The sequence below is a fragment of the Protopterus annectens genome, chromosome 16.part0 (genome assembly GCF_019279795.1).
Source record: "Protopterus annectens isolate FY-2018-M chromosome 16.part0, PAN1.0, whole genome shotgun sequence".
NCBI lineage: Eukaryota > Metazoa > Chordata > Ceratodontiformes > Protopteridae > Protopterus > Protopterus annectens.
The window spans coordinates 621,919,093-621,933,509 of NC_056750.1; the positions used below are offsets into that span (position 1 = coordinate 621,919,093).

The following is a 14,417-nucleotide window of genomic DNA, read 5'->3' on the forward strand; positions in this document are numbered from 1 at the left end:
TTAACACACTCTTTTAAATAATTTATTTCAAGTTGACAGTTTTTATACGAGTATAACTTATTATTAAAAGTTTCAAAATCAATATCCAATTGTTTCGAATTATTGTCAACAGTACCGTGTTTGAATATTGGCTGGAGTTCAGTCCACGCCTTGAAATTGAACTCTTTGCTGGAGGGTTCGCCACTCGAATCATGTCTGTCAGTAACTTTATCGTCATGAAAACAAGAATTGTGGTTATCACACACAGTTGTATCCCTTGGTGCACACACGCCATTCGGCTCCTTCGCTGGAAAAAAACCCTTCTTACTACGAGCTCCTTGTTGTTGATTGCAGGGTATCGTAGACCCATTACTGCTGCCCTGCGACAAAAGAGTGTTGCTGATTTGCGTGAGCAGCATAAGAACCTGGTTGAACTCCTTACGCGTAACTGGGGCTTCGTCAAGCTCCTCACGTAAAACATTAGGTGTGTTGAGAAGTTCCAAGCAGGACGAATCTTCCGCCATAAAAACCAATAACCCAAAACAAGCACAAAAAACTATGAAGACAAAGGAAGATCACCAGTTTGGTCCTAATCCACACCACCACACAAAAATAATGTTGGGAACCAATGTTCCTAGGTCGTCTCCCCTATACATCTTCAGTAAAAAACCAGCACGAAAACGTTGTACACTGGAACAAAACTTCTTTAATGAACACAAGATAAAACCAAGCGCTTTCGCCTGAGAATCCCAGGCTTTTTCAAGGTACATAAGCTGTGTGGCCATGCAGTTAATATAACCCACAAAATTGGCCAAATCAATCAATTAAAACCATTGAAATTGATCAATTGAAGACACCTTGTATCCTATCTTAGACATACAAAATACTTGAAGTGCAACAGTACTTTCAGAAGATATTGACGTTAAAAAATTAAACCTTAAAAACATTAAATCTAATCAAATACTAGTGTAAAAAATGTATATATGCTAATAAACATGATTTTGCATAAATGTTTAAAAGTTTTTGTTCTATGTTATGTACCAGACTACTGACATATTGTCTGACTGCATCGCAATCGGTCCCGATGGAAGGAGTGGATGTAATGCCTGCAACGCCAACTGCACTGCTCTCAACTCCAGAACATTGATATGCAGGTTGGCCTCTAAGCTGGACCACGTGCCTTGGACGGTCTTTCCCTGAAAAGGGCCCCCTCACTCTATCAGGGAAGCGTCCGTGGTCACCGTGGTGTTGGGTTGAGGTGTCTGAAAAGGGCGACACTTAAAGTTTTTCATCTGGCCTTATCCACCAGAGGAGATCTTGCTTTCAAGAGTTTGTAATAAGGATCTGTGAGTTTAGGAGGTGAAGATTTGCCAACCATTGGGACAATAGGAGCCAATCACATCAGGAAGTCACCAGATAGGAAGAAGAATCTTTGGATCTGACTGCTGGACTCTTAAGGGTCACAGAACAAGGTGCTTTGAAACAGCAGGTCAAATCAGAGAAGGAGCAACAATCAGCTGGAAAAAGAAGTTATGTCTTATCATAACATTCTATCTGTGTTGTTGATCTTCTTCCATTCATCACTGACAGGTTCAGTTCCGAGCCCTTGGAACAGAGTCGGCCTAATACCAATCTCGCGTATACCAAAAACTCACAAGCTAAGCTGCTATCCACAATGCACTTCTCCCAGTTACCTCTGATCGATTTTGCATGAAACATATAGAAGTAAAAAGCAGAGGCCATTTCTGCGCAAAAACCCTGAAAACTCCACAAGGACCCATAAGATCCACCAGGAGTCTTTGGCGGGAGATGGAGAGTGGGATGTGATGAATGGAAGATCAACAACACAGATGGAACATTATGGTAAGACATAACTTCTTTATCTCATGCTGTTAATCTTCTTCCCATTCATCACTGATGGGACAGAATCCCAAGCTACTTGAATACCTGGGTGGCCCTTATGGAAGAGAATTCCTGAGTACCACTGAGCCAAAGGCCGCTCTTCCCCTGGAGACCATGTCCAACTTGTAATGTTTGATGAAAGTGTGATGTTTAGCCCAAATGACTGCTGTGCAAATGTTGTCCATAGATGTTCTGGAGTGAAAAGCAACAGAAGTTGCTATGGCTCTCGTTGAATGTACTTTGATATTGACAGGTTTAGGCTTATTCGCATGTGAATATGAAAAGGTAATACAATCTCTGAGCCATTATGATAAAGTGACTTTTGATACAGCACATCTCATTTTTGGTCCAGAGAAGGAAATGAAAAGATGTTCTGACTTGCGGATAGATTTAGTCCTATCCAAGTAAAAACATAATTGTCTATGTACATCCAATGAATGTAGACAGTATTCTCCTTTATTGGAATAATTTGGGAAAAACATTGGGAGTTCAATGGACTGGTTCACAGAGAAATCAGAAATTACTTTGGGGAGAAAAGATGGATTAGTACGAAGAGATACTCTGTCTTTATGAAAGATTAAATACGGACTCCAGATGCATAAGGCTTGTAATTCTGATATCTGTCTAGCTGATGTGACAGCCACCAAAAATAGACATTTCCATGATAGAAATTTAAGGTCACATTTTGCAACAGGCTCAAAAGGGAGTAGAGAGAGACTGTAGTACCAGGAAGAGATTCCATGCCTCCAAAGGCCGCCTGATTGTAGGTCTGCTGTTAAAAACTCCTTTCAGAAAGATCCTGGATATCCGGGTGGAGATAAGTGGAACGCCTTCTAGACCGTTATGAAAATTGGAAATAACTGCTAAGTGGACACAAATGGCAGAAGCTGATGCTCCCTTCTCAAAAAACTCAGAAAGCTCTTGAATAACAGATACAGGAGCTGAGAGGGGGTCTAACATATGTTCTTTAGACCAGAGAGCAAACCTTTTCCACTTATCTCTGTAGAGGTTTCTGGTGGATGGCTTATGGGAGGCCAGAATAATATTGCAAACAGGTGAGGAGAGGGTTTCCTGCCTGGCGACTAACGGAAGTGGAGAAACCAAGCTGTCAGCTTGAGAGAGGACAGATTTGGGAGAGTCAACCCTTGGGGGTGAGAATTAAGCCTGGATGAGTGTCCAGGATCCATGGAGGTTGTAACAGTTGAGGCCGGAGGAAAAGGAACCACACTTGTCGAGGCCAGAATGGGGCAATAAGGATCACCTTGAATCTCAACCGAATTGCTTTCATCAGAAATAGGAGTATCAAAGGAATTGGAGGATAAGCATAGAGGAGACCCGTGGGCCAATCGTGAGTCAAAGCGTCTCTCGGGGACTCCCCTTCTGGGGGGGGGGAAAGGGCAAAGAAGCTGCTGCATTTGTTGTTTGAAGGGGAAGTGAAGAGATCGTAGCAAGGCTGGTCCCATCGGCTGAAAATTTCTGCCGTCCCATTCGGATTGAGAGACCACTCGTGTGGAAGGAGAATACATTTGCTCAGCCTGTCCGCAATCACATTGGAGCTCCCCGGGATATGCGTTGCTATAAGAAATCGGTTGGAAGCTATCATCTAGTGCCAAATTCTCATGGCCGCTCGACACAGGGGGTAGGATTTGGTCACTCCTTGTTTGTTTATGTACCAGACTACTGACATATTGTCTGACTGCATCACAATCGGTCCCGATGGAAGGAGTGGATGTAATGCCTGCAACGCCAACTGCACTGCTCTCAACTCCAGAACATTGATATGCAGGTTGGCCTCTAAGCTGGACCACGTGCCTTGGACGGTCTTTCCCTGAAAAGGGCCCCCTCACTCTATCAGGGAAGTGTCCGTGGTCACCGTGGTGTTGGGTTGGGGTGTCTGAAAAGGGCGACACTTAAAGTTTTTCATCTGGCCTTATCCACCAGAGGAGATCTTGCTTTCAAGAGTTTGTAATAAGGATCTGTGAGTTTAGGAGGTGAAGATTTGCCAACCATTGGGACAATAGGAGCCATTGTAACAGTCTCATGTGTAATCTTGCCAGAGGAACAATCGAAATGGCTGCAGCCATAGACCCCAGAGTCTGGAGAACTTCTCTTGCTGACACCTTTCTTGGACAGATTATCACTTGTACTTGCAACCTTGACTTCTGAAGCCTGTGAGCTGGTAGAGATACCAGGCATGTTCGAGTACTGAAAACTGCCAATATAAATTCCAGTTGTTAGGCAGGCTGTACATTGGATTGTACTGTAATGTCTAGAGACTCTGCCAGTGACAGTGTGTAACTGAGGGCTATGGTCAGGAGATGCTTGATGGGGGTGGAGAGGCGCCAATCATCTAAATATGGAAATACCTGGAATCCCTGAAGTCTCAGATGAGCTGTCACCACTGCTAGGCATTTTGTGAACACTCTGGGGGCCGTCAAAATACCGAATGGCAGGGCTCTGAACTGGTAATGATTGGCTCCTAGCCAGAAGCAAAGGAGACTCCTGAAGCATTTGTCCACTTAGATGTATGAATACGCATCCTGGAGGTCTATCGAGTACATCCAAACATCCTCCCATAAAAAAGGGAGAATGGATTGAATAGTGACCATGCCGAATTTGGTTTGAACCACTGGCTTGTTTAGATGGCTGAGATCCAAAATGGGTCTCCAGTCCCCGGTCTTTTTTGGCACCAAAAAGAATCTTGAGTAAAAACCAGATCCGCACTAGTCTGGGGGAACTGGCTGGAGGACTCTTGACACAGCTTTCTTACCTCTGAAGCCACTTCTTCCCTTTGACTAGGTGGAACATCGGGAAGGTGCTTTGTAGGTTTTGGATGTGATGTTAGAGGAATGTAATAGCCTCTGGAGATTATTCTCTGCACCCAGCAATCTTTTGTAATAGAGTGCCAGGCAGTTTGGTGCAGAGACAAAATGAGCCCCGACTGCTTCCGGAAGAAGGCAATTGGACAATGCTCCAGGAGCCTTGATAAGACCATCCGTTGAAAGAATCCCTGGAGTCTTGAATTTGGGGACCCCCTCTGCCCCTGAAGGGGTGTCTTCCACCATTGGAACCCTCTCTGCCACTAGAAGAATCCTCACCACGTCCGTTGCAGAAAGGAAGTTGAGATTTTTTTGTACCATATTTTCCCACCCCTCTGGTTCCTGGAGAAAGAACAGAGGGGCTTGGAAAAATGTAGGCCAATGGCAGACAAGATTTTTTTTATCCTGCTCGCACCTGGCCAGTGTGTCCTTAACTTTAAAATCAAACAAGGAAGATGGTTCAATAGGGGCATTCAAAAAGGAGGACTTGGAGTCCACGAGGTCACAGATGCACATCCAGGCGTGAATCCTCATGACTATGTCTGCACACGCAGCTCCAGCTGCTCCTTCAGTTGCGTGGGAGAGCAACCTCATGTACGAGTTGGAGACAGACTCAAGGGTGGCAAGTTGAGAGGCAACCTCGTCTCGTGCCCAGTCAGAAACTTGACCCGCGAGGGCTCCAGAAAGTTCGGAAATCAGATACCTTTGGAGGCTCATGAAATGTGCCAAGTAATTCAGGGACTTGACTGCAAAGGTCACTGAAGCAAAAACTCGCTTCCCTAGTCTGTCCACAGCCCAGGACTCTCTGCTGGGCAGGTGAACAGTAGGAATTTTTTCCGCAAGATCCTTTTTAGTGGCCGCCGCCACCACCATAGCATCTACTGGCAAGCCTCTAGACCAGTGGGGATGCTCCTCTGGTGGGGAAAGAATCTTATCTGGTCTCCATTGAATGGCCTGAATAGAATCAGGGTTCTTCCACGCACGCTGCACGATGAGCTGGACTAACTCGTCAGCAGGTGGGGTCACCCAAGAAGTAAAATGCTGAGAGCAGAACGCCTGCAGGAAGACGGACTCCTCAGAGGAAGGGTTAGAGGGCTTCCAGTCACCCCTCTGTTTCAATATTTCCAGGATGTCTCCAAAAGAGACCATCAGGGGGTGACCGTGGGGACCCCTCCCCATCATCTTAGTCCATATCCTCTGTGAGAGACTCCTCTGGAGTGTCAAGGTGTTTCCTCTTACACACCTTCTTCCGAGGAGGTTCTTCAGTGGGGATGTCTGAGGAAGACTCGGAAGGAAAAGTACCCTGAACTGGGGTTTCCTGTGGCTTCTGCTCTCGGTGTCCTGTGGAGGTAGCCCATGGTAAATGTAGCTCAGAGGGAGCAAGGGGAAGATCTGACGTAGGAGGAGCACTTCCAGAAGCAAGCACCCTCTCCATCACCCGGAAAGCAGGCCTGCCTGAAGAGGGATGGGAGCCTGGAACAGAGTAGGACGATCTCTGAACCGGGGTCACACGCTGCTCTGGACCTGAGGACTGAAACGGTAAACTTGGAATCGTGCTCAAAACTGAGGGCCCCCCCCCTCAACCATGGGACTGAGGAAAGGACGGTTCCAATGGAACCGAAACCCAAAGGGGTGGCCTCGAAGCTTCAGTGAGGGTCACTGTCAGAGCTGAGGAATGGGTTTCCACCAAGGACATCGGAGCAATGGGCCTCAGAACCGACGGATCTGAGGGAGGACTATAAGTGGGAGTCCTAGGAGCAGTAGACCCAAACCCCGGAGTGGGATGAGTCTTAGAAATGTTTGTTATTCCTCTGGCTGTTAACAGCTGGTCCAGCAGGTGCACCACATAAAATTCAGAGAGACTCCTGGTGGACCTTGTGGACACTCCTGAAGGGGAGTCAGGCCGGTCCAGAAAGGGGCTATACGTCTGACCTAAGAACGGGTCAAATGAAGGGGAGTACTGGGTCCATGGTGTTTGAGTTATTGGCAGGTAATAGAGGAATCAACAGTGTCGAGAATGGACTTGGTGCCGAGGAGGCACTCTGAGTCCAGGTTATTGGTTCCAAAGGGATTGTCGGAACTGCCTTCGGTACGGTAAAGGGTGAAGTCTGTGCAGAAACTACTGAAGACAGTAAGGTCGGAGCCGTAGTCACTGTAGATAGGACTGGTTACGTAGAGATCGGTGCCGAAGGTGGCGCCATCGAAGTTCCTGTAATATCTATGACACTGGATAAAGAAGCAACTGGAGCGGAGCTCAGAACAGAAGCAACCGTCGTAGTTGGAGCCGATGAAACAATTTTGTGTTCCGTTGAAGATTTGTGGGCCTTGTGTTTATGGGACTTGTCCTCATCACCAGCTGTTGAAGAGGGATCTGAATGGGGACTTTTTTTGTCCTTTACTGGAGGGGTTGTGAGACCTCAGACACAGAAAGGGCCTCTGAGAAAGGTGAGACTAACAGGCCTTTCAAAATCAGTTTATTTTTTCTCTTGTTCAGTGTCCGTTGACACAAACTTAGGCAAATCTGGCAAGGAGGTTTTACAGAGAGGTGAGAAACTCCCAGACAATACACATTCGTCGTGAGTCACTGCTAGGGAGTTTGCCACTGCAGGAAGTGCAATGTTTAAACCCAAAAGTCCTTTTCTTTTCAGACATATTCATACACACGAAACAAACAAATTACTGCTAAAGGAAGTGAGAAAAAAAGCAGAAGAAAAAGAAGATACCAACAATGGTATCAACCGATACCACATGTGTAGGAGAGGGCATACCGACGATGGTATAAGAAATACCTAACGGGTAAAGCTAGACAGATAAGAGGGTAGAAAATGAACTAGTTTAAAAAAAAAAGTTCAAAAATACACAAATATTTTATAAAATATGACACTTAGCTGGAGAGCTTGGTGAAACGCTGCTATATGGCTGCGTGGCAAACGAAATCTGAAGAAACCGGGAGAAGTGCATTGTGGGTAGCAGCTTAGCTCGAGAGTTTTTGGTGTACGCGAGCTTGGTATTAGGCCGACTCGGAACCGAACCCATCAGTGATGAATGGGAAGAAGAAAATTTACATCGGATAGAAGGTTTAAAGCTCACGGATCCGATGGGAAACTGCACCGACAAGACCCCCGTCTGGGTCTGTTGTAAGAAATTTTCTCATCATCCTATCCACCTCCAACTCAGAAAGACTTCTGGAGGAGCTGAGGAAGAAGTGAATGGTGGTCTGGAAGACTTTTTAGTGTCTCCTGAAGAAAAGGAAACCTCAACCTTGGGGATAATGGCTCCAAGGAAATCCTTGGAGTACAGAGCAGAGACTTTACAATACTAAATGCTGGATCCAAACTCTGAAACCTTCTTAGTGGTGTTCCTTTGATTTTTGAAAGGGTGTTTGAGCCCCTGACGAAGTTGTACCAACGAAAGGAGCAGAACCTGGAATGCGGTCTTTTAATACAAGTTTGTTTCTCCTGTCTGTAATGGCCTTGACATTAAACACCACACAAATGGAGGAGGCGGTGTGCAAATGCGTCAAGCCCAAAAAGACTCCCTGTAGGTGTCAGAGTTGGGATCTTACACCCACAGAAAGTCCACGTTTTGAACCCAGTAGGTTTATAAGCCATACTGTAAATTTGGAAAAGACAGCATTCACAACTAAGAAAAAAATATTTACAGCTATAACAGATGGCAAGAAAGAAGAAAAATGTTAATGCCAACTATGGTAAGAAGAGACAATCTCGGAGCAAGGTAACAGAGGCAGAAGTTACCAACAATGGTAGCCAAGACTAAAACAAAAGAACCGTAATTTGTGGTAGTAGAAAAGTTTAGAAAGGAGTAAGGGGAATATTATCTATAATAAGAAAGCAAAGTTTAAGGTAAAGAAATGCATCTTAATTCACACACTAACCCACTACTAGCTTGAGAAATCGTAATCCACTCTGATCTTGAAAATCTGCAAACAAGATCCGAGTTAACACAGTAGTCAGGGGCATTAGGGGTAAGGAATGAGCTCAAGAGTCAGACCTTAGAATCTAAAGAAAGTGGCAGAGTTGGATCTGAACCCCATTAGTTCAGAAACAAATGAAAATTACATCAGATCAGAAGCTTTACGGGGGGTTTGGAGATGAAAAGAGTCAGCTCCCTCTCCATAGAGTGATAATTAAGATTATTTAGGCAACTTGTTGTAGATAACTGGATCGATCTGTGATGATACCAATGGGGGAGATCATCTTTCTGCAGCGGAGTGAAAAGCCAGCTCCATTCTCTGCACTTTGAATATCAAATAATGGCCCAGATCTTGTGCCTTCCTTTTCTGTCGCTTTCTCCTTTCTAGGCTTTCCTGCAGACTGTTCAAGGTGAAGGTGAAGCAAGCCTTTAAGAATCAATTTATTCTTACACGAAGCTAAAGAAGGACCATAAGGCCCTGCAAATTGAGAATTCCACTGACATGATCCAGCTCCAAGCAGAGCTCAGGGATAACCTAGGGTGGAATTTTTAGCCACATTCAGTACATTTTCTGAATCTGTTGTCTTGTTTTTCCACTACACATTAAAAAAAAAACACTATAACTGACAACACTTGAACAGCAGCAACTAGAATAATGGCAAGAAAAATCACCACACTAATTATCTGTATATCCATGAATCAATTACAGTTATAAACTACTGGACCTAAGAATACTGCTAAAATACAAGGAATTAACACTTATCCAAGGCTGTAAAAAGCAGGAAAGTCTCCCACCTACAAAAATCAAGAAAAGGGCACTGGAAGTACTGATGGGGCCCTAAATGGAAAGTTCTTTAGAGTGTTTCAGCAAGTACTGAAAGAGATACAAAGGTGAAGAACTTTACTTTGCCCACGATCAGTCTGCATGCAGAGGCATAAAATGAGATCTGAGGGGACTGGCTATCCAAAGGGATTTCTAGAGGGAAAAGCTTTAAAGAAGCTTGAAACTACACCACCAGCAAGGAAGAACCACAACTGACAACTAACTCAATAAATTAGTTGGATCAGACAGACCAGATGAAAAGAATCTGCAGAGAACAACCTATAACATCACAAACTAAAAAGAAAGATGTCTCATGATGTGAATGCTAAACCCAGTAAAGTGCAAAGGCACACTTGAAACTTCCAAGAACTGCTGCTGCACCACGTAAAGAGATATGAGTTATTGGTAAACAACTTTTAATTTTGCACAGTAAGGAAATGTTAGGAGAGTGCCCTTATTTTACAGATAAAATCTCCAATGAAGACCTGCTGTTACATTGAGTACCTTACGCAAATTAGTTAATGTCCTCTCTGGGGGACTGCCATCAATTTAATAGGTCATAATATATACCTAAAACTTAAAACAGTACAACATTAGGTTCACAGGTATTTACTAAACTACTGATTAAAGATCTTTAAAAAGACTAGGCCTGCATTTCCATGAAGGTTTTTAGCCCTTGTAATTTAAGTATGAATAATCCAGAGTCAGGCAGAGCACCTGCATGTTATCCCTATCCATCACAGACAACAATGCTAAAACTAAGGGTAAATGTGAAGTTTCCTACCCATTCATCCAGATTACATTTGGAGAGTAGGGGAAGTACACTGCTTTACTTGGGAGAGGAAGACAATTCCAGAGAAGTGATATCCTCTGCAATGGATATCTATCCTTCCCAGCATGTTCAATTTTTGCTGTGTTAAGATTTTTTTGAGTGGATGCTTATGCCACCACTGCACATAGGTTCATAGGTGTGTACTAGGCTAATGGCCCTGGGGCCTTTACAAGCTTATCCATAGGATTACCCTGGCATTGTGCCACCTGACCTTAGTTCCCAGTGCCTCTGTCAAGTAGAGCCACTGGAGTTACCCCCATAGTGAATTTTCTATTTCCCATCCACTCAAGATTTTTCTTTAAGAGGGTAATTGAGGTGCTCTGCTGGACATGTATGGGAGGTCTATTTCATAGCATGGCCAGTCTCTGGGTTATGACCCTGTCCCCCTCCAGTACATTCTGTTGATTGTGGTAATGAGGTTGGGGTCTCTGGATCGTGTGGTGCGGAGGGATTGGGATTTCTTTAGATGTAGCATTTCTAACAGAACTGGGTCAGACATGTCTTTGTAAGTCAAGCAGAGATCGCCTCTTAGTAGGCGATATGAGACAGAGAATAGTTGGGAGTTTTTTGAGTCTGTCCAAATAGGACAAGTGTTTAAGGGCTAGGATCCTCTTTGTGAGGTACTTTTGCAGCCTCTCCAGTTGTTGCAGGTGTCTAGTGAGGTACATGCCAAATGGGGCATTGTACTCTGACTGGCCTAATGAGGGAAGAGTAGAGGAAGACAATGACCTCTTTCTTCCTGGATGCAAAACATTTAGTAATGAGATGTGCCACATAGGACTTTCTGACCACAGTGGCAATTTGGTGATCAAAAGAGAGGCTGCTGTCAACTTGTGTTCCCAGATCTCTTATGACACCTTCTGCATTCAGTGGACTGCCATCAATGTGGTAACTCATGGGAAGCAGGTTTTTCCCAAAGGAGATAATGACACATTTTTTCACATTGAGCTTAAGGCCATGGTTCTGACAACAGTCGTTGGTCTCAGTGAGGCCATTCTGTAGGATGTCAACATCACTTGGGGAGTTAATAATAGCTCCCAACTTGCAATCGTCTGCGAACTTTGTCAGAGTCCCTTCGTGTTGGCCTGGACTTCAGAGAAGTGGATACCAAACAGGACAGGGACCCAGGACCGAACCTTGTGGGACTCAACTTGTGACTGGTTGGCAGTCTGACTTGGAGTCAGCTAATTTCACACTGTGGATTCTACCTATGAGCCAATTTGCAACCCACCTAGTGATATAGGGGGTTAGCTTAGTGAGTTTTTCTACAATTTCTGAGTGGGTAATGGTATCAAAGGCCTTGGACAGATCAATGAAGGCTGTATGAACCACCTTGCCTTCATCCACAGCTCTGGCGACTTGACTCAAAGACGACGACCAAGCTGAGCAGACATGATCTACCCTTCACAAAACCATACTGTGTGGGATCCAGAGTTTAGAGATTCCCTATATCCCTTGTTTATTAGGTCCATGATGATGCGTTCCATAGCTTTGCAGATATGCAGCAGATTTGACAGGATAGGGTCTGCTGAGGCTCTGAATGTGAGGTAGAAGTCGTCCCTCAGACGACTATTAAGTCACTGAGTGACAAGGGTTTGAGACAGATGGTATAGATTTTATTATTTAGGCCCTTGATCTTGATGAAAAGCTTTAGGGTAGTTCACAAGCTGTGTTAAGTATTTAGATAGGTACATATTGAAGGAAGCATTTTAACTCCGTGATCAACTTAATAAATGCCAAATACAGTGGCATGATCCCATGCCTGGGCCTAGACATCATACCCTTTAATAAGCTGTGCAGTGGAAAAGGACTTACAACAGTATATACATGCCAATCAAAGAACAGCTTTTTGCCCACATAGGTTCCCACAGCCCTAACTACTAGATACATTTTTAGTGGTGTGCTGTCAATGGGACCATTACAGGGCATGTCACACTTACTGAAGGAGACTATTATGCCTTTTTTGGCAGTTAGTTTTAGTCCACAGTTGTGACATCAAGTATTTCTTTGGGAAAGACCCACTTAGGGTATCTTGGTATCCTCTGGAAAGTTTATGATGACAAGTTTGCAGTCATCAGCATACTTCTTCAGCCATAAGCCCTTAACATTAACTTTGACATCTGAGAAGTAGCTGTCAAAGAGGAAAGGCTCGAGCACTGATCCCTGGGATATACCACTAGTGACAATTCTGTTACAAGGTAAAGCCATCTATCCTAATTTCCTAGGTTTTGTGAGTCAATTTGTTATCCAATGAGTTACACAAGGATTAAAACTTAGTTGGGAATTTATCAACAATATCTGAATGTAGGACAGTGTTAAACGTCTTTGTAAAGTCTAGACCTATGGCGTGTATTGATTTTTCCTCATCCACTGCTTCAATAACCGTTTCAAAGGAGCAGTTGTCCAGATTAAGCAGGCAGGAACTGCCCCTAGCAAACCAAACTTAGCTAACATCCAAATTCTTGACCCAAGCTACGTCCTTATTTTTTTTCTACAATTATCCTTCCCATAGCCTTACAGATTAGCCTGGTCAGACGTATGGATCCATAATGACCTCGGTCCACTGACACCTCACCGTGTGCAGAGGGACGACTGTTGCTGTTCCCCATTCATCTAGCACAAGCTCTGTTTGGAGATTCCTACTGAACAGCCTCTGTAGTGGGGTTGAAAGGTCTTGTTTCAGGTCGGTCAGTAAGCAGCCTGGTATTTTATCTGGATCCATAGAAGCAGAGGTCTTGGCCTTGGAAAGTGCTTTGTGGACTTGTTCCTGGGAGATGTGAGGGGGGTATGTCATCTGGGAATGTGGAGGGTTGAAGTTAGAGCTAAATGTATCCACAAGCAGACTGGCTACGTCTTCATGGTCTAAGTATGTAATATCGCTTACTACTAAGCACTGTACAGTGCTGAGCATCGTTTCTGAGGGTTCCAACAGTTACAGGAGGTTTAATGGGTCTTTTGCCTGAGTAGCTGTTTTTACCTCATAACTAGCTTTGGCTAATCTGATCACAGACCAGAGTTTCTTAACTTCTGAAACATTTTCAACATCTTGAGAGTTATATTTATTATTTCATAAAATGTTTTTATCTTTTACTATACAGTCTGTTAAAAATAGGTTCCACCATAGGGCTTTATTTTTTTAACATTATCAAAAAGGGGTGGACAGATAAGAAACTGCAGTGCTAGCTACAAAAACAGGCTTATACTGCAGCCATGGAGGCAAGATAAAAGGGCAGTAGTGCAATAACAAAACGATAACAATGAGAATAATCTAACATAACTTTTACAAAATAAATATCTACAGAAACCATTTGAAGTTCTAAATATTAAATAGACTGGTGTCACTTATTTTCAAGCCTGGCTGTACAACAGGACTGTAAGTTCATAAGTCATAGAGCAGACAGTAAGCATGCATAACTTCACTTGAAAGGTGATCCATGCTAGTGCAATGGCAAGACAATTTAAGAAACCCCTTTATATTCAGGGACGATTTGAGTTGGGCTAAATCAGTGAATACATAATGCAAAACAAATACAAGGCCAAGGTTGGAGATAAAGCACAACTCGTTACAAATGAACTACAAAGGTCAACATACAGACACCTAAAATTAAACATTTTGGTAGAAACTATACAATGATGCTGCAGATTTATTTTGATGAATACAATGTGATCAATATATGCACCGAATATATGAAGGTGCACATAAATCAGGTTTATTAGATAGAACAAGAAAAAAAAATATTCCTTTGAAAATAGTTAACTTCTTTTAGACTCCACTACTTTTTTCTTACTTCCATCAAACTGCATTATTCAAAGGCTTCCCACAAGTATATAACTACTAAACCAGCTTTAGTTTTGTCTATTTCTTTCTCTACTTCGTTTCCTTTCCCAAACCCCATAAAGTCAGACAATTTATTATCTATCCTTTTACTCTTGAGGTAGCACCTCGTGCTCTTACTATCCCTCAGATATCCAAGCCTTATTAAGCAACAAATACAATTTCCATATCAGAGGTTTGTATGAATGTAATGTACATGCTTTTTATTTTGTTTTACAGTACCTGATTTACCAAACCATTCAGTTGCTCAGACAGCTGACGAAGGCTTTCGGTTGATGACAGAGCTCTGTATTT

The 14,417-nt window shown here is 43.5% G+C and overlaps 1 protein-coding gene across 1 annotated transcript in view; it reads right to left on the reverse strand.

The window, feature by feature from the left end:
* GOLGA2 (golgin A2) overlaps nt 1–14,417 on the reverse strand; it is a 1,989,954-nt gene that overhangs the window by 1,632,605 nt on the left and 342,932 nt on the right. The window contains exon 6 of the mRNA XM_044058153.1: nt 14,346–14,409. Within this exon, the coding sequence (XP_043914088.1) occupies nt 14,346–14,409 (64 nt within the window). The remainder of the gene's footprint in view (nt 1–14,345; nt 14,410–14,417) is intronic.